This window comes from Neolamprologus brichardi, chromosome 4, assembly GCF_056152115.1.
Source record: "Neolamprologus brichardi isolate AB-2024 chromosome 4, ASM5615211v1, whole genome shotgun sequence".
Taxonomy (NCBI): domain Eukaryota; kingdom Metazoa; phylum Chordata; class Actinopteri; order Cichliformes; family Cichlidae; genus Neolamprologus; species Neolamprologus brichardi.
Window position 1 is genome coordinate 12,129,165 of NC_142107.1, and position 27,919 is coordinate 12,157,083.

The 27,919-nt window shown below is 39.8% G+C and overlaps 2 protein-coding genes across 2 annotated transcripts in view; both read left to right on the forward strand.

The window, feature by feature from the left end:
• Positions 1-1,837: 1,837 nt before the first annotated feature.
• ccnf (cyclin F) lies at positions 1,838-13,362 on the forward strand. Its single transcript, XM_006791427.3, has 17 exons — positions 1,838-2,111; positions 2,945-3,099; positions 3,211-3,317; positions 3,402-3,469; positions 3,593-3,789; positions 4,077-4,130; positions 4,477-4,581; positions 4,807-4,884; positions 5,309-5,463; positions 5,823-5,987; positions 6,087-6,210; positions 6,320-6,500; positions 6,658-6,745; positions 10,024-10,123; positions 10,283-10,416; positions 11,047-11,225; positions 11,412-13,362. The coding sequence occupies exons 1-17, from the start codon at positions 2,099-2,101 to the stop codon at positions 11,864-11,866; spliced, it is 2,358 nt and encodes a 785-aa protein (XP_006791490.1). The 5' UTR covers positions 1,838-2,098; the 3' UTR covers positions 11,867-13,362.
• A 2,958-nt stretch (positions 13,363-16,320) lies between these two features.
• Positions 16,321-27,919, forward strand: part of abca3b (ATP binding cassette subfamily A member 3b) — a 32,392-nt gene continuing 20,793 nt past the window's right edge. Inside the window, exons 1-5 of the mRNA XM_006791426.2 lie at positions 16,321-16,582; positions 17,558-17,656; positions 19,578-19,821; positions 25,836-25,963; positions 27,721-27,886. Of these exons, the coding sequence (XP_006791489.2) occupies positions 17,603-17,656; positions 19,578-19,821; positions 25,836-25,963; positions 27,721-27,886 (592 nt within the window). The 5' untranslated portion in view covers positions 16,321-16,582; positions 17,558-17,602. The remainder of the gene's footprint in view (positions 16,583-17,557; positions 17,657-19,577; positions 19,822-25,835; positions 25,964-27,720; positions 27,887-27,919) is intronic.

Here is a 27,919-nt window from a genome sequence, read left to right on the forward strand (position 1 = left end):
TTAAATCACAAGCAAAATGACATTAAGCTGCAGTCTGTGTGTAGCTATTGCAACAGAAACAAATGTGACGAGAAGGCATTGGGCTTAATCACTCAGAGACTTGAGAATACTTTAATAATCCAACAGTGACACAAACTAAATGCTGGTTCTTAGTTTTAGGTATTTCTGTATGGGCATCATCAACACTGGAAATTACAAACAGATAGTAGCAATCTTTTTCTCATCAATAAAGCTTGCAAATTAAGTCACTGAAATGTGAAGTCATCTCCCATTTACTTCCCATATATAAATAAACTTTTTTACTACCAATAAAAATGACAGATCTTGCAGTTTTCTGAGCACACTGAGCGTGGTTGTTTAGCTTTAATTATTTTTGTTAAGGTTCAAAGCACCACCGGATCTCCTCTCCCTGGTTACTTTGTGTTTTACTGAGAAAACGGTTAAGATTACTCTGAGTTTCTATGGAAACTGCTGCGTCTAGTTGTGGATGTTACAGCCCCTGCCCTCTCTGAGGTCACTCCAGTTTTAAATAGCCTAAGAATGAGCAAATGAGCAGTTTAAACACTTGTAAGCTCATGATTATAGAAGAAGAACGCCAAGATGTGTTGTCTTAATGCTTTTGTGAATTACATAAAAGTTTCATGTAAACTTATTTAGGCATTTTCCTTTTTTTTTTTAAAGGAACCTACTGAGTGGAAGAGGCAATGTTGAACACTGGCTATTGTTAGTGATGATTAGATTGGTGGATGTGGATCTCTATTGATGTGGATCAATAGAGAGCCTGAAAGGAACACATGATTACTCTTGGGAGGTTACGCTGCTCCCTTAAGACCCTTTTCAGAAAGACAAGCAATGAAGAGATACTATTGAACTGAGACAGTATAGCAGATAACAGTGGGGATCAGACACAATGGTCATAATCAGGGTGTCATCTAATTAAAGGCAGCTGCTTCAGAAGCTGAACCAGTCGCTAATTTCTTTTAGTTACATCTCTGTTTTAGCAAACAAATATAATCATATTACATATTATATTACAAACTCTCAGTCATTTTAAAACACACATTAAAGCCTGTTTATTCTTGCTGAGCAGGGTATTGCGTTTTTTTTAATACAGTTGGTCTCATTTATGTCTATTGAGATTTATCTCATGATGTTTTATTGAGTTTATTGTGTATATTAGTGTATTTATTAGTGAGTTGGTTTAATGTTAATTATATAATATTTTGCATAACCTATACACCTATATGGACCCATACATTTTGGTCAACTGAGGTTGTTCTAAATGTCCTATAAAAATAAACTTTGATTTGACTTGGCATCTTCTGTCATTTCAAATATTTTACATATCAGGACGTAAAGAAATATCTAGCTTAATGTATATATATATATATATATATATGTACAACAGAAGATGATTAAAAAGTTACAATGAAGTCCTATCGCTAACAATATGTTTAGAGGATGTCTTTTGACATCCTTCAAAGCTGACGCTACGCACCTGTCCCTTTAAACACCGTACCTTTAAAAATTATTCTCTATCCAACTACATTTCCCACAGTCCAATGTTTAAAGGCGGTTCGGTGGGCATGCTTCATAATCGGGTCAGCCAATTATATACCTTCACTAACGAGCGCGTACTTCGAAATGTCGTTACGTTCTCCAATGAGCGTTTAATATGTTACAGTTTTATACCGTCTGACCAATCGTCGCGAGCGTTCTTCGCGCTGACCAATCAAATGGCTATTATGTTGAATAAAGGCATCATCAGTGAGGACCAATCAGATTGAACGTATAGTTTAAACGGTGAGCGCGGGCGGTCCTAGAGAGCATCTTTTGGGGCGGGTCCAATAAGTGAGGACGCGTGCTTGGATTTGAATTCAGGCAATAGTTAACAACTTACGGAGACATTAGTCAACTATCACAGCAAAACAGACACAGGAAACAACACTGTAACACTGCCTATTCCGTTTTCTAGTAATTAGTGTGAACATTTGAATGTGAGTAACATTAGCCAACATCGCCTCGTATATAAATCGCTACTCAAGAGTTGCATCTACAGTAAGACATCGCTGTTTGAGGAGTGATCCCTGTACTTGCAATGAAAGCAGGCGGTAAGTACTTTTTTCAACTTGTTCTTGCTAACACCGATATATGGAAATTACTATAATATGCAACAAGTGTTTGCGGTCTTACTTCAGAGCACTGAAGTTTGACACAGTTAGCATTGGTGATTAGCTGCTGCTCACCACAAACGTTAACTGGTATAGCCTCCGGGAAGTAATGGTAAATCATATTGGCAATATATCTATAGAGGTAAAACGTCTCTCCTGTTAACTTTGTGAGCATTTTGTGGTCATTGAAAAATAAATACTTAGCGTTAGACTAGTTCGAATTTGAAACCTAATTGAAACTCATCGTTACTACTGCCGTGGAACTTACAGGAGGGAAATTTGGGCGCTCACCGACTTTGACTTTCCTCCTTCAGCTGCTCAGTTCACCGCCGTTAGATTTTTAACATCTGCAGAAAAAAAATATTAGCTTTTTATGTGTTTTAATACTTTTAAGGTGATGATCTTTCCAGTAATTTAAACATTTTCCCACTCACTCACAGAGAGTTTGAGTAGACCACCCGTAGATGCCTTACGTTAGTAGTTTTGAATGTGGAGCCATGCAACCTTCATCTTGGAGTGCATCACTGTATGTCTAAATCAACTTGACCTGCTTCCAATGAAAGGCAAATATTAGTTTGTCATTAATGTGAGAATTAGTTAGCCAATCTTGCACTTGGGTGTTAAATTTTAAGTTTGTGATTTTGATTGTGTACACTTAAAGCATTCCTCCCAGTGCTGTTGCTTGCAGGGTGAATATGGGAAAGATGCTCAAGTATTCAAAACATTTGATGTGTAATATATGCAGTTCCTCTTTGTTTGTTTTTTTCTTTCAGTTGTCCACTGCCGTTGTTCAAAATGCTACTCGGTTCCAGCACGGAAGCGGGTACGTAAGCGATCTTCTGGGATCACCTTGCTGTCTCTTCCTGAGGAGGTTCTTCTCTGTGTGCTCCAGTATCTCTCTGCAGAGGATCTCCTGTCTATCCGAGCTGTGAGTAAAAGTGCACACTCTGACACAGCTAAACTCTTTATTACCTGAGATTTCTCCTCTGCTGGGGTTCTAATTATTTTTCTTATTTATTTTTTCAAATGCCTGTTTCAGGTTCACTCTCAGTTGCGGGACATTGTTGACAACCACTCTAGTGTTTGGGCCAGGGTCAGTTTCAGAGACACGTGGCCATCCCCAAACACATTATGGCTTTTTGAAAGGTACACCACCTACTGTCAAAAGTGTACTTATATATATGTTGTTTGTCAATTTGAGTCTTTACTTTAAATTTTGTCTTCCTTTAGAGCTGCTGACAAAGGAAATTTTGAAGCTGCTGTGAAGCTTGGAATTGCATATTTATACAATGAAGGACGTAAGTTGTTGGTTGGTTCATGTTAGAGATTAAATGGGGAGTCATATATAAACACAGATAACATAAAATCCTTTAAATAATTGAACTAATTGATTAAAAATGTGCATCCCCTCTCGCCTTCAGCATTGTTAAGTGATGAGGGCCGAGCAGATGTGTGTGGTCGAAAGGCTTCCCACTTCTTTAGCCTTGCAGAGAGCCTGCGCTCCCTCACAGCAGATCCCTTCATCTGGGTGTTCATCCGTCCGCCGTGGTCACCCACCGGCAGCTGCTGCAAGGCCGTGGTGTTCGATCACCTCAAGGCTGAGTGCGCTAACAACATGGTAGGCTCAGAGTTCCTGTTTGACCAGCTGTTTAATCTCCATTGATGTCTGATTTGGTCTTAAAGTATTAAGTTGGGGTTTTTCTTAAATCATTAATTCAGACATAAAATATTACATAAAGTGTATCATTTTGCAACGTAAACTCATATTTGGTTAGCTTGGAAGGCTGCCTGAACACCCTGTCCATAAAGCTTGGCTTCTGTTCTTCTTAGTTGACTATGATTTACAGTGCCATACACTGCATGTGCAAAACTGTTCACCAATCTGCTTTTGTGATTTCTCTGCAGGAGAGGAGGGGTCCCCTGTTGCATTGTTTGGCCAAAGTTTTGCAGCTGTTTGAGGTGAGTGAGACTGTTGGGGGGTGTATCTCAATCCAGGTGTGGTTAGACCAGTTTCTATTACCCCCACCCCCTCACCAAAACCTAAAACTCAGCTGATGTCACAGGGGCTGTTGAACCAGTTGGTCATTAGCACCACAGATGGAATAAATCCCTGTCATGCAGCTTCTGTTGTCTTACAGGCCTTGTTGTTTCTTCTTACTCACAGCTTCAGTATGCTTTGTTATTTACCAATGTGACAAAGCAGAACTATGTCACGAGCCTTCATATGTTGCAGAGACAGCATGCGGCAGACAGTTTACCTTTACTGCTATCATTAACCTTAAGGAACTGTGTTTTATTTGTCCAGGATGATGAAAAGCGTTCAGAAGCCATATCCATGCTGGAGGAGTCGTCACAGGCTGGCTGTCTACAGAGCTCATACCTGTTGTGGCAGCACAGCCGTAAGGCAGCTGTGAGTCAGGTTCTCTCATTACCGTGTTTCAAGATTTACTCTCAGAAGCATGCACCTTTGGTGAAGACAGCTGTTTGTTTGGGATTTATTTCTTATTTACACAGTCAGTCAAACGTAACCAGCTAACATAGTAAATGCTTTACAGATTCTAGAAAAGATTCTCATGTTGACTCCAATCATGAGCTTACTGTTTTGTTTTTGGTTTTTTTGGTGTATGTGTTTCAGATCGCAGATCCAGGAAGGTACCTGCAGTGTGTGCGAACCCTCAGGGACTATGCTGGGAAAGGATGTTGGGAGGCGCAGGTGTGTGATTGAGGATAGTTCACCAACTTTCAGTTGGTTTCTTGTGATCGGTTTTCTCTGTCAATCTGTAGCTTTGTTCTCTCTTTGTACTCCCCTGCGGTGATACAAAAAAGCAGCAAATTGCTTTTCTTTTGACAGCCTTTCATCTGTCATTTTCTTGCGTCATTTCTTGTTTTTTATTACCCGGGCCTACATTTCTCCAGAGTTGGAGTTGCTTATTGAAATGCTATCAACTAAAGTAAAGAGGGCTTGACAGATGTTGACGTAATCACAAAAGTATGACTCAGCTAAATCCCAAGGTCTGTAATTACACCAGGAAACTAACACAGTACTAAACTTTGTTGTTGCCTTTCTAGCGTTACATAGCAGCAAGATGTCAAGCCTTCTTGTGTAATTATTTTAGTGCTTTGTCTTCTTCCCCTAGTTGTCCTTGGCCAAAGTGTGCAGCAGTGGCAATCCGCTGGGTTTGGAGTCGAAGGCCTGCTCAGATTTAGTCGCCCAGCTCTTCAGCTCCTGTAATCCAGCGTCACGGCCCTCATCTCAGGAAATCTTGAAACAAGGAATCAAGGACAGCATGAGGTAGATCGAACAGAAGCAACGTCATGATTTTACTGTCTGTTGATGAATATCTCTCTAGAGTCCCTGTGATGACTCACTGCGTGCTGATTATTCTCCCCTTTAATGACATTAGTAAAGGGATGACACACCCCGGCAATAAAAGTTACCACATCGACTCGAGGTAGATGTGACTGAGTCTGATGCCCCGAGTTAACTTGAATTGTTGTTACCAAGTTTTAGAAACGCCACTTTCTGCTTTCCAAAGCCACCCAGTTTATATTCTTAAAAGGTTTACGATATTGATTATTATTACATGGTTGAAACTTGGCACACTGCCCTAATGCACCTGATTTTAATTTTTTTTGTCTGTTTGTCTCCAGGTACATCCTGGTGGACTGGCTTGTGGAGGTGACCACAATGAAGGACTTCACCAGCCAGACGCTGCATGTGACTGTAGGCTGCGTGGACCGTTATTTGGCTTTGCGGTCTGTCCCCAAAGGTCGTCTTCAGTTATTAGGAATCGCCTGCATGGTCATCTGCACAAGGTAAGGATGCACACATACCATGGTTTTTGTTTGTTTCTGAATTATTTATTTATTTATCTAAAAGGCAAATGTTTTGTAACTTTTTTTTGTCCTTTTCAGATACATCAGCAAAGAAATCTTGACCATACGTGAAGCAGTTTGGTTGACAGACAACACCTACAAATATGAGGACCTGGTTCGAATGATGGGAGAGGTCATCTCTGTGCTGGAGGGAAACATCAGGGTGAATACAACAAGCATCGTTTGTTTAGTGTATTGTTTAGTATTTGGTGCCAGTGAAGGATTTCCCGACACTCTTTAATGCAAAGACTAATGCTTATGCTTTCTTGCAGAGCCCCACACTGCTGGACTACGGTGAGGTCCTGCTCTCTCTGCTCCCTCTGGAGAGGCGAACCACTCACCTATTTAGCTACATCTGCGAGCTGTCCCTGCTCTACTCTGCTCTAGCCACACCGCCACCTGCTAAACTGGCCTGTGCCGCACTGCTGCTCACACGGGCATTACATCACTATGGTAAACACACTCGCTCATACACACTCATACAACGTTCCAGCCTTTTAACAACAGGCTGTAACTCAAGAGTCTTTTCAAACAAGCAGAATGTACAGGTTTAGTTTTGTGTTAAGTTTACCTTCATCTAAAATTATGTCTGTGTTCTTCCTCTCTGCAGCTCCTCTTTGGCCCACCTTGTTGGCAGATTACACAGGCTTTTCCAAGCAAGACATTGTTCCCCTTTCAGTGCTGCTCTATGTCAAATGGTACACGTGTGTGTGTGTGTGTGTGTGTGTGTGTGTGTGTGTGTGTGTGTGTGTGTGTGTGTGTGTGTGTGTGTGTGTGTGTGTGTGTGTGTGTGTGTGTGTGTGTGTGTGTGTGTGTGTGTGTGTGTGTGTGGGTGTGTGTGTGTGTGTGTGTGTGGGTGTGTGTGGGTGTGGGTGGGTGTGGGTGGGTGGGTGTGGGTGGGTGGGTGTGGGTGGGTGGGTGTGTGTACGCACAACTAAACTCCCTCACATCACATCATAGTCTGCCATGTTAGATTCACAGAGTGTGACATCAAATGACATCAGAGCAGCCGTGACTTGCACATCTTAAATGCTTCAGATCATAAGCTGCAAGTGTAATAAGAAATATAAAATGGGCGTGTCTATTTTGTGCTGTTTGCTTTACCCTACTGTATTTGATTAGGGGTTACTTAGCGCAGATCCTACTAAACCCTGGGTTATACTTGGTTATGGACACGAACAACTGGAGACCCGACATGAGAGTTATCATTCCTGTTATACTTCTTTGAAGCCTTGGACCCTCCACGTTCCAGGAACCCAAGAGAACTCATGCACATTGAAATTATAAAACCAGATTAAGTCTTAGCATTATCTAGTATCCATGTAATTGGAACTACAGATATAACTGCATAAACTTTACTGGTTCACCCCACCAACACAGGAGCAATCTCCTTAAAGCCTTGATTATACTTTGCACGTCTGTGAGTCGGCTCGGCCTTTGCATTACAGAGACTTAGCAGTACAATGCACTTAACCCCATGTGTACCAGAGTAGGCGGACAAAGTAGTACAACAGGAATGATTACTTAGCCGTGTCTCCAGCTCAATAAACGATAAAAAACATGGACGTAGCTTCCACTTCAGAAAAATGAAACCAATGTAGAAATGCCTTAAACTTGCATTCTGCTTGAAGGCCACCAGATGGTGATAGCTGAAGTTGCAGAAAGACTTGCGATCCAATAGACGTCTGTAGAAAAACTGCTTTCTGATTTGACCTCTATAAACAAGTCTGATGGACTCAGTCATACATTTTGGGATAATATTAAATTTAAAAAAATGAAGTTTTTTGTAAATCTTGGTCATACCATCTTTCATAATCAAGGATTATATATGGCGTGAAACTGTACACTCATTGGCTACTGAGGTTTCAACAACAAGTCATCAGCCAATAGATGCACAGTTTATGCTTCACAGACAGTTTATGCTCACCTTTGGGCTTCAAAACGGGACTTCGGAAATCAACGAGTATCATCACAATAGCTATGTCCATGTTATATACTGTCTATGCACCACCTGTCTACAGCAGAGCATAATCATGGTTTTAGTATGCAGAAATTGCTAAAATTCCAAAAATTGTGCACTTAAAATGTAAATAAACAGAATGCAATTATTTTCAAATCAAATCCGTATTTTATTCAGAATAGATCACAGAAAAGAGAGAGAGAGAGCGTCATTTTAATGGAAATATTAGCTCATTTTAAATTTGATGGCAGCAACGTGGCGCAAAAAAGTTTGGATGTAGGGCAACAAACGGCAGGGAAATTAAAGTAGTACTTAAAAGAAACGTTTTACAGTTAAATATGCTAATTGGCATCTGGACAGTAATATGACTGGGTTTGAGAAGGGGGGAGTTTCTCATGAGTAAAGATTAGCAGAGGTTTATCAGTTTAACATTGTGGAGACTTCAAAAATATCTCATCATGTACATCATAATCCATATGATGTACATGATATCAAAACATCCTGAGAATCTGGAGAAATCTCTGTGCACAAGGGATCTTTCTTCTTTATTTTCTTCCTTCTTTTTTTCTTTCTTTGTGAGGTTTGTGAGGTTTTAATTTTTAAAGGCAATGATGCATTTAGAAATTAATGCATTTCTAAATGCATCATACCCTTACTCGCAAAAAACTGAAGCACAAATTTCTTGCATGGCCTGTTTTTAAATAGTGAGCCATATTATTAGTCAGTTAATTCTATTAAAATGCTATTTTTGGAGCACAGTCCAGAAGTCCAGTTAATGGATGCAGTTTGTGGAGGTGAAGCCTAGTATAACAAATGCTGCTGCTATGCCTCCAACTCCAGCATGGAGGATGGGTTTTATTTTTTGTTTTTTCTTTAATAAATCGCCCCACAGTAGGGTTGTGATGAAGGAAGAAACTATCCATAGAGGCCATAACAGTTTGTAGCGGGCAGTAAATCTGCTTTTAAACTTTAAAATGTGATATTTTAACAAGAGCAGCCTGTGGGGAATGACTTGTTTTTTGGAGTCATACTTAAGTGGCAATTAGAAGGATTGCAGTTTTTGGCACTTCTTTATTGGCTTGACTTTTCAGCCCTGGAGGCTGCGTCTTGCTTGTAGCTTGTTGTTAATTACAGGTTGTTCGGCTGAGGGACTTATAATTCTTTGTGTACTTAAGAAATTGTTATTGTAAAACAAGAAGCAACGCTAAGTTAAGAAAAATGGGGGGAAAAAATCAGCATTGTGGCAAAGTAAGCAGTGGGCAAAACTTCCTGTTTTGTCTTTGGGTTATTCTTTATCAATGCATTTTTCTTTCCAGCTGTCACTTAAGATAATTGGTGGTTTCGATATTACAGTTTGTCCATGTTAGGAGAAAAGAGATTTACCTGCATGCACCTAAACCTTGCTCAAACGTGATTGGTCGATGGAACTCCAAAATTACAAGCAAACTGTAAAATTGCTATTGACGTGCTCCCATGGCCAATAATCTCACCGATTTCTCTCCTTTTATTGGATCTCACAAATTAATAAAGCAAATGCCTGTTCAGCTGTTTGTTTACAGCTCAGCAGCTTTACAGAACCTACATTGTAGAAGACGAGCCAAAAATGTATTTCCCTGTTGCCTCACTGTGCTTTCCTCGATTGGAAGATAACAAGAATTGATTGATGACTCTGGCCAAAGAAAGTAATTGGCCGTGAGGGTTTTAAAGTAAAACCAAAGTGGAGAGAGCGCCAGAGTCTTATAGACAGAGGGAAGCATTTGGACTATTGATGTGGAGGTGGTTGGATGTGGGTGGGTGTGTGTGTGGGTGACGAGTGAATCAGCAACTGAGTCACAGAAACGTGCCTCGGGGTGAGTCACTTTGATAGGTGAGCATCGTATCAACAAACTGTAATTCGCAAATGGACAAGTAACAAGATTTGTCCCCAAGAGATGATTGAAGTGTTGCTGCAAGTAAACTGGATCATACTCAGGTCTTGTTTTTTTCCTCTGCTTCCCCCTCCCTGTCTGTCTTCAGTTTCAGTCAAGATGTTCCCAAAGATTACAGGCACGTCTCTCTCACTGGTGTCAAGCAACGGTTTGAAGACGAGGCCTACCACCACATCAGCAAAGATAAGGTACTGCGCTAGTATTATTATTATTATTAATAATAATAATAATAATAATAATAATAATTGTCTTAATTTTATAAAAAAAAGAGTTAGGCATGGTTAAAGCATATCTTGCCGTGGTTTTTCTGAATGAATTTTTTTCCTCCCCTTCATGGTTTCAACAAGGTGATGGATTTTAAAGAGCTCTGCCAGATCCTGGAGATTCCTGAGGTGGAGCCTCAGATGGAGCCTCCCAGTCCCACTGGTCAGCCAGCGGACATCCATACCTTCCTGGCCTCTCCATCAAGCGACAGCAAGAAGTAAGCAGGGTCTGAATGTGTAGAGACACATCATTAGCTTTTTTTTTTTTTTTTTTTTTTTTTTTGTTAAATTAATGAACTGAACAAATGTTCATGTATTTATTCTGCCTCATGAACTATAATTTTATAAATGTGGCCATAATTGTGAGTAATGTGGCATTTATTTTCTCTTTCTGTGACTGTGAAAATCGGTACTAATTGGCCACCCAGTAAAAACATTTGCTGCGCAAATGCGCGATGTACCCTGTGCGAGCAATCAAATGATTTTAGATAAGTGTACTGACTACATCAGCGAAGACCAGGGAACAGTTCCTATTAAAGCTCCAGTATGTAACATGATGTGGCATGTGTAGCACCCAGTTTTGCGTCATGTGCAGGATGTATATAGAAAATCAATACAAGCTTAGTAGAGTGCTGGTGTATTGGGATTTAGGACATGCGGAGAATTGAGACACGCCCCGCCTCTTTCCTTGCTCATTTAGCAGCTCTTATCACGGCTGAGTCACCTGTGTGCTGTGGCGAACTGACTCGTGAAGCATCTTGACCAGAAGGTGTTTGTTTTTGTGCCATCTGCGAGACGTTCCCGTGACTCACAGCAACCCCTCTGCTTGTCCCACTGTTTTTCCGAAGGAGACGCGATGACAGCCTACAGGCGCACCGAGGCAGCTTTGTGGCCACGCCCACCGCAGAACTATCAAATCAGGAGGAGAAGCTGCTGGGCGACATCCTGGATTGGAGCCTGGACACATCCTGCTCCGGTTATGAGGGGGACAGGGAGGAAGAAGGCGAGGGAGAGAGAGAGGATGATTGTGAGTATGAGGGAGGGGTAGGGCACGCTTAATGCAGCGCTGATTACCAGCAGGCTCAAATTCTTTAATGCATTTAAATGAGCTAAACTATATGAAGAGGAGAATAATGTCTGAGTTCATCTTCGGTAAGACATAATTTAAATGGAGATGACTAAGCAGCACTTTCTTTTCTTTTTTTTCCAATAGGTTCCATGATATCCATCAAGCTGGATCCGCTTACTGATGCAGGCGAAAGGGGGGAGCACTGCCGAGCTCTGTCCAGTGATGAGGACAGCTTCTGTGAAGCAAGGAGGGAGGTGATCAAGGATTCCCAAGGCCAAGAGCCCGTTTCCCTCTCTAAAGACCTTCACAGTTCAGGATATTCCTCAGTCCAGAGTGTAAGCCCCTCATCTACATGCTCCTCCTCCTCCTACTCATCGTCTCTCAGGGCTTGTACATTCAAGACCTTTACCACTTCTCTGGGTGCTGCTTCTTCCAATGCCCAGCCAGGCTTCCGCCTCTTAGTTCCCATGCAGAGGCCTCGGGGCACATCTAGCAAACAGGTAAAAAGGAAGAACACAGCGGCTCACAGTGGATGCGAGGTGGAGAGAGAAGAGGAGGAAGAAGAGTATTCTGCCAGTGCAGGGTTTCTGAGCCTCTAGACCATGATTATTTTGATGGCCTCAGACTTTTCACACTTTAAAAAAACACACAGGGAAAAAAAAACTCCAGCACTTTTCAATATTGCAGACTGACTCATGTCAGTCTGCACTGGTCTGTCAATCACCACAAGATCTAGAGACTTGGCTCAAGGAGAAGTAAGGGAAAGACAAACGTCTGTATATGAATAGAATAGAAACATGCTTTTGTGTTACATTTCATTTACATGTTTACAGGCTTGCAGCAATTAAATACCTCCAGTAAACAAAGACTCACACTCAGCTCTGATACCACTGGAAAATAACTTGCCTTTCCTCAGGACCCTGGTACAATGGTTGCTATTTTTACAGTCTCCTACAACAACCTATCTCAGATCACGCTGGATAGTTGTAAAAAGTGAAAACTCATGGATATGTTTTGTTTTGTTTTTTTTGGGGGGGGTGTATTGTTTTGGTTGCTGATATGCACTGTCTGTACAAGAAGTAAGCTTGTATTTTGGTGAATTTCATACATAGGTGACCACTGTCATCTACTTAATGGATCGTCAATGATTGTTTGCCTTCTCGTTCACTTTTGTTCTTTGCCAAAGGTACTGTGGTGGTGTCTGTTTTACTTGTTTCAGGGGCATCTACTGTCAAAGAAGCAGAGCTGTGAAATGACTCATTTGGTTAACTACATCGTCTGTAGTCTTGTAACTATACACCAGTTGTGCTGTGTATACATTTTTATTCTGTTTTAATGTTTTGATCAGTGTTAAGACCTGTAACACACTAATCACATCAGGTGGTAAATGTTGGGTTTTTCATACACTATACATTTGTGAAGTTTTGCCAATGACCAAGAACCACCAGCCGAACAACTATTGTGCAAATGTTTGGTGTTGCGTGGTTGTAACTTATTTTTGCGCAGACCTGACGCAGCACCCAGCACAGAACTCTAAGATGATGTGAAAAATGTGCTTTACTCACTTTTCTTTCTTTTTCCATCTGTATAAGGTCTAGCACTTTAATTATCACAGAAGGGAGGGTGGTTCAATCAATGTAACAACTTTCCACGCTTGAACAATCAGTACTAAAGTGGTTTTTAATGCATTAGATTTTCTGTCGTTGACACAAATGGAAGGTTTTTTTTACACTAAACAAGTTTTTGTTTTTTGTCTTTTCTTTCTGGGGTTTTCACTGAATTTCATCCCTCATTCAGGAGGACCAGTACATGATGTTGAAAGGATTGTGACTGACTGTAAATATATTTTACTGTTACTTCAGACTGGTTATAGCCTGTGTTGTTTGTTTTTTGTTTTTTTAATGTACATAGTGTTTTTATGTATAAATGAGAAAAAAGAACAAAGAAAATGCCACTACTTGAAATTTTATTTGCTTCATTCCAAAAAAGGCAGTTTTCTTTGTGAAATAGTTTTTAGTGTGTTCTCAGTAGACATTTGATGTGAATATGTACTTTTTTTTACTATTTTTTTTTTTCTTTTTTCAAATAAATCAAGACATCATGGCGCGTCTAAGTGTCACCTTTGAAGCACTGCACATTTGCACAGTAAAATCTTATTTCACATTAGCTAGATCTGGGTTGGTTCTGCATTCTTTTCCACTCCAGCTCCCAGCAAAAAAGACCAACACGATGATATCAGATCATCCGTGTAGCAAGGTTTGTATGCAGTATACTAAGTCTAAGTGCACATTGAACGCAGCAAGAAATTGGCCCCCACTCACGCACTACTCAAGAAAGCAAAAACAGGATCAACCTTTAAAGTGCCGTTTATTTGCTTAAGCAGTGACCAATGCCAAAATAATATACAAAACTCCCTAAAGGTTCCTATGCTTCCCTATACAAAAGAAATCAAACCAAAAGACAGTTCACTTACCTAACATTCTAAAAGAAAAACTGAATCAACAATAAATGGCTTCTCACGCCTACCAGGCTGCTGCAGTGAACAATATATACACAGTGAAAAGTAGGTACACAAATGCTTCTTTACAAATCTATTTACAAGATCAAAGCTCTAACGCCAGACACACACACGAGGTTAAACTTGCGAGTCAATTGGTAAAAACACTCTATGTAACAACAAATCAAAAACACAGACTCTTTGTTGGGGTGGTGGAGGCTAGGAGAGAGGGGTCAGGTGGTTGTCATCTGGTGGTTAAATACTGGGGGTGATCAACCAATTGTCCAATCCCAGGACAGGAACAAACTCCACCCAACAACTCAGCAGGCACGCCCAGGTGTCCACCCCCATGAAAGAGAAAAAACTCACAGCCATCCTCTTTTGGGAGAAGTCACATATAAAACAAACACTGAATCATAACAGGCTGTAAATCAGAAAGAATTTAAGGAAAAAACACTGGTGCAGCCCACTTAGTAATGGAGCCAAGGATGCTTGTGCTCATGATTATTTTTTATGCCCCTTTTCTTGTGATGAGGTAATTATTATATTTATCATAGCTATTTTTTGAAAGCTCCTAAGGTGTAAACTACAGGCGATTTAAGAAGAACTTCAATTATTACTAAAGGTTGAGTTGTCAAGATTATTTGTGGAATTTGTGGGGACGTCTAGAATATTTACAGTTGTGGACAGATGTTTACAATCATGGGCATGAATACCATGATTACTAATATAAACATGGTATTACTAATATATACCTGTATATGTATATGTATATATTCATTATTCATATTCATTATTCATTATTCATTCAAAACAGCCCCAGAGCATGATGCTGCCACCACCATGCCTCAGAGCTGGTACTGTGTTCTTAGGTTTGAAAGCCTCACCACAATGGCACATACCTAAAATACGTAACCCTAACCCCCAAATAGCTCAAACTGTGTCTCATCTCACCATGAAATTTTTCTCCAGAAGACATTTGGCTTGTCCATGTGAGCAACTACAAATTTTAGTCAAGCTCAACAGTGTCGATTTTGGAGCAGGTGCTTCTCAGTCCATGGCAGGCTTGACCTTTGGTTGTTCCTGGGAGGTTTCTGCAAATCCAAACCAATTTCCTGACATCTGCATGTGACATTTTAGTTATTCTTTCAGATCTTGGCAATTTTTTTGACACATCCAAATAACTTTTGTACAATTATTTGAACTTATGGTCTTGGGATCTGCAGTTGTTTAGAAATGGCTCCAACAAACATTTGAAAATTGTGTAAATCTACAATCTCCTTAGATCTTCACTGAGTTCTTTGTACTTTCCTTTTGTTCTGAGTGTTGATCAATCCAGTGAGAGCAGTCAAACAAATCCTTGTTATGCTGGCAAAGAGAAACTACCAGTTGTATTCAATCATGATCACTATAAGGAGTCAATAGGCCTTATCCATTTAAAGACATTTCATAACCTTCAGCACCATTTATTAAAAGATTTGAGTGTGTATATATTTGAGCCTTTATGTATACTTTTGGCTCTGTGTGGACTAGAGAAAATCCAAAATAAATTCCAACTTCTGCACAAAGTTCCCGTATATCATTACAGTTCCGTATAATCATTCCACCCTGGAAAAGAAACAGTTCGCAGAACTGAAAAGCCCCAATTTTCAGTGACATTCACGTCCATGATGTGTGCATGAAACTGCTGACCAGCATATGCATATATGTCCTTCCCAACAGTATGTCAAATTATTTTTAATAATATACAAACACAAAAGCAAACAAAAGACGCCCCCTGCGCGCGCACACACAAACACACACACACACACACACACACACACACACACACACACACACACACACACACACACACACACTTAATAAAGATAAAAGGAAAGCAAATAGCTCCACTTGTTTGATACACTACATGGTCAAAACAAACAAATTTCTGTTAGATCAAAATCTTCAAAAAGTTCAAAAAGGGTCCTAAGACATTTCCAGATATCTTTGTCTTCTCCAGAGCTTAACATTCAGTCAGTAAGCTGTAACCTCAAAAGAATCTCATCAGCATGAATTAAAAAAAGGAGAAGAAGCAGACATTATATAAACAACACAAAAGAGAAGTTACTCCATCTGGGTAGTAAGTTTTTGTTGTTTTTTTGTCATCTTAACCTAAACTGACGTTTATATTTATTTATGCAGTTTTTGCAAGTTTCCCAACTCTGTGAAAAGTAAAAAAAATAGTGGAGCAGTACTCCTCAAGCCTGACATATAAATATAAATGCGGTGCCTTTGTGCTTAAAGACGGAAGATGATCTCATCAGGGATTACTTAAAAAAAAAGTTTAGTGTTCTTGATAGAAAGCTGAATAAATAACAAGGAAATAGTAACAATAAGGAAATTATACAGCCTCATACCAACTAAAACTATATTTAAAACTATTATTTAATCTATATTTGGTGTTATATGTGCAGCGGTGACTGTTGATCCCAGTTATTGGGATCATGTGACACCCCTGTGTGGTCACGTGATATGTTTTGTTGACGTTTCTCGCTGTATTTTACATACAATGTATCCATGGGCTTATCCAGCAGCTGGTGCAATGTCATCGCCTCGCTAGCAAGCAGCAAACTCCGGAGGGTATAAACCTGCACTAGGCTGCCGGCGAATAGCTTCACTAATGCTACCGAGTATCGACAGCACTGGCGAAGCAAAGAGAGCCAAAGAGATGCTTTTGTTGTCGGTTTAAGACGATACAGAGTGACTGTTTTCACCTCGACAGGAAGAGGGACACCGCAGTTCGTGGAGTTGTTGTGCAGAAACCTTTCTTTTCGAGGTAATTGAGAGTATTTATGTCACAGACGCATCTCGGTATATACATGGCACTATTAAATAGTGTGAAATGTAACTGTGTCGATGAGTCAGTGCCTCAAATGTAGGAAATTGCTATCTTTTCCCCCCTCGGCTGCATTATTTGCATTCATCAGAGCCCTTTAAGGATTGACAAGAAGATTGACCAATCGGGAGAGCCAGAAGGTCCGGGATGGGCCAATCAGAGACGATGTCGAGGAGGTTCACGTCTTTAACTCCCTGTGCGTGATTATTGTTTGCCAGAAAATACTAATAAGGAAATAGTTCCTAACCCTATTAGATAGATAATGCGATAATTGAGCCCTGACTTATTATAGTCAATGAGACAAGTTCCCAGTTTCTTCACAGAAGGGTCAGTTTTATTCTGTTTTATTCGTGATGTGCTGTGAAATAAGATTCCAGTGGGACAAAAGTGTACCGTGAGACTCCGAGGACATCCTGGTTTAGGAGTTCATGTTTATCGATCGCGCTTTCTGGACTGTAAATGTGGTATTGCAGATGTGCGCATTCTCGTGTGTGTTTTGGAGCTGTCACAAATAGCTCTCTGTCTGTGATCTTATTATACTCCTATAATAACCTATTGGGGAATTTCCATTGACTATTTATGTAAATGTAAATGACCTGTTTTTTTTCTTATCACCTCTTTGCCCATGTGTCTGAACAAATTTCTAGACTCTTATCATATATTTTATATTTATTATAACTGTTTATATTTATTACCCATCACAGTTTGTGAAATTTCCTTTTAACTTCTCTTGTTTTGGTTTTCCTCATGGTTCTCAGAAATTACTAAAAGATCATGCTTTTGATGATTGCTCAATTTCACTTCTCTTTTTGAATCTGCTGTTAAATAGAAACTCAGAAAGAAGTCATTACAGTTCAGTTGAAGCTTTAGGTAAATCTGGAATAAAAACCTGACCCGCTCTCTTTCTGTCTCCAGCTCCGACAGAAGGCAGCTTGAACTGTGTCCTATGTACTCTTCAAAATGGCCATTTTGCAACAATTTGGACTACTGCTGTGGAAGAATTATCTTCAGCAGGTGAGTTAAAAGAAGGTGTACCACTTCTAACCTGCCTCTATGTCCTTTTTAGGTGCTGATATTCTTCGCAGCACCATTGTGTATTGTCAGAAGTAGCAGTGTTTACAGAGGGGATGTCTGGATTTACAACACTGAATTGATAGCTATATGAAAATTCATAAATACAGTAAACTGACTAACAGTTAGTTTCATGAACTTAAGATGTTACCCAGTGGGTTGAAACCTGTTTAAGCTCAGAAATAGACAATATGTTTGTACAGTTTCTAGACTGGTCAGCTTATTGGTGGCTATCACATGCTTTTTCTTAGCCTTATATGGCTGTCTTCAGGAGAAGTCATGGCGTATATCTTTAGTTATTTCAGTTTTTCTTTCTTTAATGTCGCAACATAGATCATGAGACAAAAATCATTACAGCTGGATTTTTCTATTGTGTTTATGGGAACAGCATGTGATTACATTCAAGGCCTGTCAGTTTACAGAAGACTGGAAATCATTTTTGCAAAACAGAGTGCTTGATTTATACTGGCACAGGCTATTGGTACAGTTCTGTTTGTGCTTTGTGCTCTGTAGCTCTTGCACACTTTTGAACATTAATACCAGTTGATGATTTCACAATCCTGCACATATTGAGAAATGGCATTTGCTCTCTGCTGCGTAGCTTGTGTGCTGTGAGGGTTGTTTCTCCATCACCTATTTGTCTTTCTCCTGCTGCTCCAGCTGTTGCCTTGATTCCATCTGCAGAACACAGACACACCATATAATTTAATCTGTCTTACAAAATCTCATATATTATCATATTTGACTTTTACAATAAAATTCACAGACACAGTAGCTTAGGCCTGTTAAAGCCCACAGCAAAGCCCATACATTTCTGGTTCATCCTGTTTTTTATTTTGTGGTCATCATCCCCATGTTGATTTTGACATTATTTTTTCTAGTTAAGTCTTTTAAAACTTGTAAGCAAGACAGATTTCACACAACTATATGCAGTCATGAAACTAAGTACACACCATGATTCAGTAGTTTTTAGAACGTCTTTTAGCAGCAGTAACCCAAAGTAATCATTTTCTGTATGACTTTATCAGTCTCTCACATCATTGTGGAGAAATTCTGGTCTATTCATTACAATGTTGCTTCAATTCATTGAGGTTTGTGGGTGTTTGTTTATGCACAGATCTCTCAAAGAGCCTGCTACAACATTTCAGTCAGGCTTAGGTCTGGACTTTGACTGGGCCATTGCAACATATAACTTTTTTCTTTGTTAGCCGGCAGCAACCTGCCAACCAGTTTTGGCAGGTTGCTGCTCCACACCAGCAACCTGCCAAAACTGCTGTTGTTACAAAGGTGATCATACTTGCTGATGATCAGTTAATCCAGTACATTTTATTAGCAGCATCTGGCTGCTTCCTACCCATTGGAGCAGTAAGGGGACACTAGGGTTCACATTTCATTTTTGCATGACTATATTTTACTCTGTGCTTGCATTCATTCTCCTAAGTAGCAATTTAGATATATTGCTGAAAGGGGAGGGTGTAATATTGAGATTGAGATTAATGTCCTGAAACTGTCCAATGCACTTTGTACTTCAATCATTCAGCAAGCGGAGTCTATCACGTAAATTACGCTTTATTTTAAGTGTCTGTGAAATTGTCTCATTTCACTCCATAACAGGGTAATGGGAATAAACTGATGCCCCAAACCCCATCCTGACTCAAATGATTAGTAGCTTGCATTATCATAGAGAGGTTTTTGCAGAGAGGTTGTACATGTTAATGTCACAGTATTTTTCCATTTTGGATGACCTAAGGGAGAGTTTATTTATTTCCCAAGAGGTGTTGCCTTTATTAAAAATGATCAATACTTTGTGTTTCTGTATGCACTTGATACCAGTGTTAATACTCTCCCTCACTCTGCTCCCCAGAAACGACAAATCCTTGTAACTCTGGTGGAGATCCTTCTTCCCCTGCTCTTCTCCTGCATCCTCATTGTATTGCGCCAGAAGGTGTCTTTCAAGGATTACCCAAATGCTACAATCTATGAGAGCTACTCAGTAGAAACACTACCAAAAGATTGGAAAAACTTACAGCTGACATATGTGCCCGGCAACTCCAGCGTGGTGCGTCAGGTGGCAGAGGATGTGCAAAGAAGCTTGTTCCTATCCTCAGGTGGGTAACGAATGTCGTATAACATGTAAAGATTTGTTTAAGAAGGAATTTTAATCCAAATGTAGATCTGTGAAAAGTAGGTCAGAAAATATATTCCATCTGCAGTTGATCAGTCAACAGTGAAGATTTGATTGGCACCAAAGATTATCAAAGGCATTTTTTGTAAAAATACATCTAGATTTGAATCCGAAGGTATTCACATGTCTGTCTTTGTGTTTAGCTCTTTCTGAATGTGATCATCCATCAGCCTGTTTGTCTCATTAAGGTATAGTTTGACATTTTGGGAAACGTGCTTTTGTGCCTGCTCCCTTCCTGAAGATTAGATCAATACCAACTCCACTGTCTGTCTGGTAAACACAAGGTTACAGAATGCAGCATGTTAGTTTGGCTTTGCGTAGAACTAAAAACAGGAAAAGAGCATCAAATCTACCCTCGCCTCACAACTAAAGCCGACTTATAAACATTAAAATGCGTCTTTCCCATAATTCCAGTCTTTACAGTGAGCCGAACTAACAGGTTTCTGCCTTTAGTATTTGTTTTAGTACAGTTTATTGTCAGATGAAGTAAAAAAACAAATGTTTGCGGGAACATTTATTGCCAGTAAAACAAACCCTTTAGCCCTGACACCATTTGTAGTTCAGGACAAACCTGGGAATACTTGTTCCTCCAGAAACAATCCTCAGAAGGGCCACACCCTGCTCGCGACGAAACTGTGTCAGCTTACAGGTTAAACAAGGAAATGAAAAGGAATCACACACACTGTAGCTCACATGGTTGCTCTCCCGGGGACACGTCTTTTTAAAAACTCAGGCGCTAACACACATCTGCCCTGCGTGACCAGTCATTCAGATAAACATGCAGACAGCCTGACAGACAGGTGTACAAACAGGCTTTTTGCATTTTTGTTTTCATTTTGACTGACAATTGGCATGACGGGCAAATGGCTGCCGTGTGAGGTGAGCGGAGAGATACGCAGGTAGCCAGAGATCTGTGAAACTGCTTCCCTGAACACAGCTATTTGAGATCTAAGCTCAGCTGTTAATAAATAATTTAACTGTCTTAGCACTCAGAGGGGAAGGTGAAGAGGGGATGATCAAGGCTGAATCACTGATATTTTGTTTTTCCTGCTGTAATTCTACAATGTTGTGCCTAAAATGAGGGATTCTTTTAAACAGATAACACATTAATTAATAATTAGAGATTAATAATGGAATTATTTGTGATTCCGGTCATGAAATTGTTTATTTTCCAAACTATTGTGAAATGGTGTGTTACAAAACTATTTTTCCTTCCTGTCATCATTTAAGAATAATGCTTCCCCTTTTAAAATTTGCAGATAATCTACTTCTTTTAAAGCTTTAAACACATAAGTGAACAGTTTTACTCAAGACAACAATTAATAAAACCTAATCTTACTTTATCAGTTAAATCACTGTTTTTTGAAAATATGCAACTCCAACATCTTTATGTCCTCAGTGATCTGTTTTCAGGGTTATTGAGGTTGTCTCTCGTACACACTTTTTTACCTTCAGTCTCATGTTCTCGTGCTCCAAGCAGACCCTCCTATAAAAAGAAGAAAGAAAATGGTTCTTTCTGCCAAGTTAAGTCTGAACATCTGGCCTTTTCACATTTCAGCATCACCATGGACACATAAACATCATATTATGCACCTGAGGAACTGAAAACGCGGTGGCTTACTGTCATTAGGGAAATACCCGTGTGTTCGTTCGTGTTAATATCCTATTGTTACAATCTGTTTGCTAGAAGCTACAGAAAGTCTTTCTAATGCTGGTAAAGTGAACTGCTCTTAGGAGTAGCAGTGGGTGATATAGCCTCAAAATTATATCTGGATATTCCAAGAAAATGTGCAATATTATCGCAAATTCGATGAGTTAGACAAATTTAATTGATGCAGGCAGCATCTTTTGTAAGTAATTAAAGGGAATTTTCCATCTTTCTTTTCCAGTGATCATTGATGACAGACTGCCAAATTTGTAGTGTGAATCTATTGAAACAAGGTGCCAGAAGCAGCAGCCACAGGATTATAGTGTAGTAGTCACACAGCATTATATCCAGTGACAAATGCAAGCACAGAGTAGCTAGGAAGAGTTCTCCTGTAATTCTGGAGGAGATGCACAATATTGTCACATAATAAAACTGCAAAATATTCTCTTCCCGGGATGTTTTATCTTTGTAAACAGCTGCTTAAAGCCCTGGTTTTCAACCATGTAATCGCATCACTAATTTAAATCCACCATTTGCTCTTCCTGACATATGGACTGAAACTTGTGATGGTTGGTTGAGTCATTGGTTACTTTTGGGTTGTACATCACCAGCTGCTAGCATTGTACTCGATGGTGTGTTTTTTGCCAAGTGGTGAAACACATTTGTTGTTTCCACCTTTAACTGGAACAGTTTCCTTGCATATTTTGCTGGATAAATACTGTTTTCTGTTGGAGGTTGTTGAAGTAGCTTCCTTTTTAGGAAGAGGTATATGGATCGATCCGAATACTTGCAGTACTGGCCTTGTATTTACTTGTTATTGAATTGATACCAAAAACTGCAGGATCGCACAGCACTAGGTACTAAGTCTTCAACATAGGGTGACACATGGCTCTTGTTATCTTGTCTTGTTATTGTGAACTAGGGAACATAAACATAGCTTTTGCTATTGCAACCTCAATATGACACATTTAAATCACGTAAAAATAATGCTGGTATTATCGCAGATCATATAATATGGTGCAGTCCTATTTAGAGAAGACCTATGCTGGATATTTGTTGACTATATTTCCTGGTTTTCATTGTACAAACTAACCAATCACAGCAAGACTTTTTGGGCTTTTTGGGGACTAGATAGTAGCATTTCAGAGGGTGAAAAGCGGTGCAGAGAATAAGAGATAATTATATATATTGTTTTATATAATTGTTTTAATTATATATATATATATATATTAGGGGTGCAACGATACTCGTATCGATATCGAACCGTTCGATACAGTGCTTTCGGTTCGGTACGCATATGTATCGAACGATACAACATTTTTAATTTATTTTATCAACTTTCCTTCTGACGATGCTGTCTGTGTTGAGCGCTCAGTGGATCTGCGCTCGACAGTGCAGCCTAGGCGGAGTAGTCGAACACAGATTCACTGAGCGCAGGGCAAGCTAGCTAGACAGAAGTTAAGCTCGTTGCAACATGGCAAATTGAACCTCCCCCACCCTCATTCAGATCTGGCGTTTGGAACTATTTTGGTTTTCATGTGACGTATGACCCTGAAGGTAAGCGTGTCATGGACAAAAGTAAAACAGTATGTTGGATGTGCCAGCAATGCTCAATTGGTGGGAACTAGTGTGTTAGCGCAGTTAGCTCGTTACTGTGTTGACGTCTTCCAGCCCCACTCATGAGGCGATCCGCGGTAGCTCGTTAACGGAGATTTGCTGTGTTGTGACCTTAACGTCATTTCAGATTAACGCTGACAGCACTAGTGGGAACACAACCAATATGACTGCACATTTACTCCGACATCATCCTAGTGCAAAGACAAGTGGAAGCAGACAAAAACAAGCACGCAAGCTACAAACTTTACCCGAGTCATTTAGACAGCCGTTAGCACATGATTCTCCTTATGGGGACCTGATATGTTTAATATGCTGCTGAGAATATAGCCCAGAAGAAGCGTATAGTATAGCTTTTATTTTGGAAAGAGACATTTCTCCATAATAAACTCTCTTTTCCAAAGATGAGTGATTCCTCAATCAGATACAGGGCTCGCAAAATCGCTAGCCCGACGTCCTGGGGCTTTTTTCCAGTCGGGCTACCAAAATCTATCTCTGCCCTGCCCGTCGGCCTATCGTAGGAAGGAAAAATATATGTCAATGCTTTTGCATTCTTTCGGAAATGTAGCTGGGTAATTATGTCATTGGCATCGGCCACTGTCAATATGTGACATACTGAAATCGCGTTTGAATTTGCGCTTGTTTTTTGCTTTCACTTTGCAATCGCGTGAAATGTGTATAGAAAGCGACAGTACTGATTGGTGAGTAATGATAATTTGCGCACCAATTCCTCTGACATCGTCTTATCAATCGTTAGCTTACTATGCAAACATGACAAGTGAAATCTCCTGCAGCTTAAACATGTGAGAGGTTGATCGCGCAGAGAATCGCTGAGCGTTATGTTAGTGCGTGTGTAAAAGCAGCAGGATATATATTTTAGTTCTGCTGAGCCAAATAAGACAGGTCAGGGTGAAGAAGTGACAAAACGGAAAAGTTATGACAAATCAGACTATAAGGCAAAAAGAAAGTGCAGCTTTATGGTTTCATGGACAAAAGAATTTCTGTGGCTGCAATATGACGAGCTAAATAACCAGGGCTGCACATAAGTGGTCCGCAGGTGCGCATTCGCTGTCAAAATAAAAACCCGCACAAGATAAGAAGTTGCAACGCGTGTTTGCGTACATAAGATTTTCAGGAGGAGGACAGACATTTGTTTAGAACTCTTAAAGATGTCGAAGAAGCTCCTTTAAGCAATTACTGTGATGTTCCTCCACCTCCAAAGAAATGTCAGAAGGAGTCCGAACCACAAAAGAAGCGCGTATTCTCGGAAAAGTGGTTGCAGGAGGTGAGCTGGCTTCAAACAAATGATGAACGCACAGAGATGTGGTGCAGAATGTGCCGTGAAAATTTAATAAATGACAAATTAATAAAAAGGCATGAACATTTTTTTTGTATCGAAAAAATATCGAACCGTGACACCAAAGTATCGAACCGAACCGTGAATTTTGTTGTATCGTTGCACCCCTAATATATATATATATATATATATATATATATATATATATATATATATATATATATATATATATATATATATATATATATATATCCATTCGTAATTTATATTTTTAAAAATTTAAGTATGTAAACAAGTTCAACTTGAAATCCAGAATAAACCTGACGATTTGAAGGGCTAGTTAACCCAAATTCCTAAACCTTACAATTTTGTCAAAGACCATTAAGTGGTAAACTATCAGCACAGCTGCACTGTCATGGCTCGCACTCTCACTTCAAGTGGTAATTGACAAACCTGCTGTCCTAAGAGATAACCTCTAGCAGCAGTTATCACTTACTTTGCACTAACCAGCTAACTGTTCCAAACTCTAACCATTACCTTTAGCTACTTGTTTTTACTGCTTAGTGTAAGTTAGCCAACAAGTATGCCTATTACATGGCTAATTATTGATTCATTTTAAAAAATACTACATCTAAACCTGAACTAACGCTTACTCTTTAAACTGTCTCTACTTGCTTCGAATAATCAGATTTTTCACTATAACAACTGAGCTAACCCAAAATCTTTCCATGTATCCATTTCTAATGCTGCTAGATGGGAATTATTGAGTTATACTAGTGGTAACCATTTGAGGAGTGTGAAGGATGTCAGGTGAATATGTGGACTGTGTCTTTTGGCTGATTGCCCTTCCTCTTTATCTCTGTGCAAGTGTTTATTTTATGATCATGAACCAGATTTAACCCCGAGACCTGTGTGTAATCCTGATGCTCTTTGCCAGGCGCAGAATACCTTCATGCTTGCTTGATAAGTGCAATAAAGAGTTCAGCAATAAAACAAATTTAATCAACAGTGAAACTACATAAGAAAAGGTGGTTTAGTCTTATTTATGGTGCTGTGACATCTTTTTTTGTGTTTTGACCCCCACATGTTGTTCCAATTTCTTTAAAGTGATCTGTCATCTGTGTCCCCCCCAAAAAAGAAGCATATTCCAGTGCACGCTTGTCTTCTGGGGGACTGATCGGTTCTATTAATAATATTTGTGACAGAATTTGGTATGCTGTCTGCATCGTGAGCAATTTCATGCCTGTCGGTGAGAAAGGCAAGCCGCAAGGTCAAGGAGCGAGACAGGCGTGAAAACACCTGTGTGCATGAGATGAATACCAAAACACAATTAATCTAATGTTCTTCGTCTGTGTGTGTGTATTTGTCCCTGTTCCAGTGCGTGGTTTTGAGACAGAGGAGCAGTTTGAGAACTTTGTGAGGAATGACCCTCAATCAAGAAATGTGCTGGCTGCTGTAGTTTTTGAGCATCACTTCACGCATGATGATGAGCCCCTGCCCCAACAGGTAAAATGCAGCGTACACACTGACAGACAATTCCAGAAGATTACTTTGTTTTTACGGAGTTTTACCTGCAGTACCTGTTAAGGCACATTTCTCTTCTTCCTGAAATTCATTCATTTGCCTTACCTGTTGAGAGGTGGTAGTTGAAAAGTCTGACCAAACAACCTTTAGATTTTATAGTGAAGTTTGACATGAAACTCATGCTCCTGTGCAGCAGGAAAAACCTGATGGTGGAAAGATGCATTCAGAGGTTCATGCAGTCTGATGCACTGTAGGAAAAGCTTCAGCTGACTCTGATGAAAAAGCCTGACAGGCTTAAAAGGCTTGAAAGCTTCACATCGCTCACTGTAAAGCCTTCAAGAGACGTACTCCTACATTTTAGGGTGAATCATTTAAGAACAAAATGTCTCTTCAGTCGTACCGGATTACGCTTCCTCTGTGCCTGTCTCCCTGTGTGTCAGTCACATCAGTTCAGTACAGCTTGCCAGATTAAACCTTAAAAAAATACAATACAATACAATACGGTTTTCTCTTTCTTTGTATAATGGGATTCACAATCAAAGCAGTGAACTGTTAGGCTAAAGGAAGGCACTCGTAGATGTCACCTAATCTTTAATTTCTTTGCAAGAAACTACAGCTACATCCACATGTTCACAGGTATTTTGGTAAGCATCGTCTGTGAGTAATAACGACATAAACGACGTTTCAGATCGCTGAAAATGGAGCTTTTGAAAAAGTTAAGCCAGGGTAAACATTTTCAAAAGCTGTGTTTCTGTATTTACGTGCGGAGAAGAAAAACGGAGACTTTGACTTGCAACATTAAACGTGTATGTTTTTATGTCTTTTTCTCATGTCAGACTGTGCCATGTCATTGTTTCTGTGCTTCTGATTGGCCAACATTTCCTCATGGTTACGGTTATATTGCCACTTTTGAGAATCGCGTGAGATAGTTCTTTCTTTTTTTTGCGTTTTCATGTCGATGGAGGAACTTAGAAAAATTACTGTTTCAAAAAATACCTTATCATGGTGATGTAGCCTAACACATGGACAGATGGGTGGATGGTAACTTGGGGACAGGCGAACAGACACAGTGCACTGTAAACACACATCTGTCATAGCTTCACCTTAGTTTTTATCTTTCTTTAATGTACAAAAGCTCTATATGCACTTTATTTTGAAAACAAAGCACTCCTAAATTAGGATAGTTTTGACCCCTCAGTGTATATCAATAAAAACATGGTTTGAAAGCCTGGGTTTTTCCAAGGCTAGCCCCAGTAAGCTGTATAGGCAGAGATCATCCTCACTAACTTCAGATGCACACCCAGTCATTTTATTTTGGAAGCATGCCTGAAATATGACAGTGTAGGAGCCAAAGATGATTATGTTTAACATAGATCAGTGTCTAATATTACTTAGTTTGAGTCTGCCCCATCTAGTGGTTGAAATTGGTGTCGAGAGGACATAAAGACAGGTGATGCTACCTGGAGTGGGGTGGCTGAAACTCTGTCTGTGGACTTATTATTTTGAATGTGAAAAGTCAGACGTTTGCTAAGCCACTACAAGTCGTTTTCAGAAGGACATTAATGTCTATGAAATGTCTAGAAATGTCTATATATTACTTGAAAATGGAAAAATTGTTGAGGACAAAACCACTGGAGGTGCTACAGTTGTTAAATTCACTGCACGACTTGAGTGTATTGCTTAGCGTATCACTCTACTCTTCATTAACGTCTGTTCTCTTTTTGCGCTCTGACATGCAGGTGAGCTACCACTTGCGCTTCACTTTTTCGCCACGCAACGCCCCGATCTCGGAAAAGTCTGAGCTGAACCCCAACAATGACTTAGACTGGCACACACACAGTCTATTTCCCCTTTTTCAACTGCCAGGACCAAGAGAGAAGTACAACAAGGAAGGGGGAACACCTGGTAAGAATTCCTATTGTTTTAAAATGCAATGTT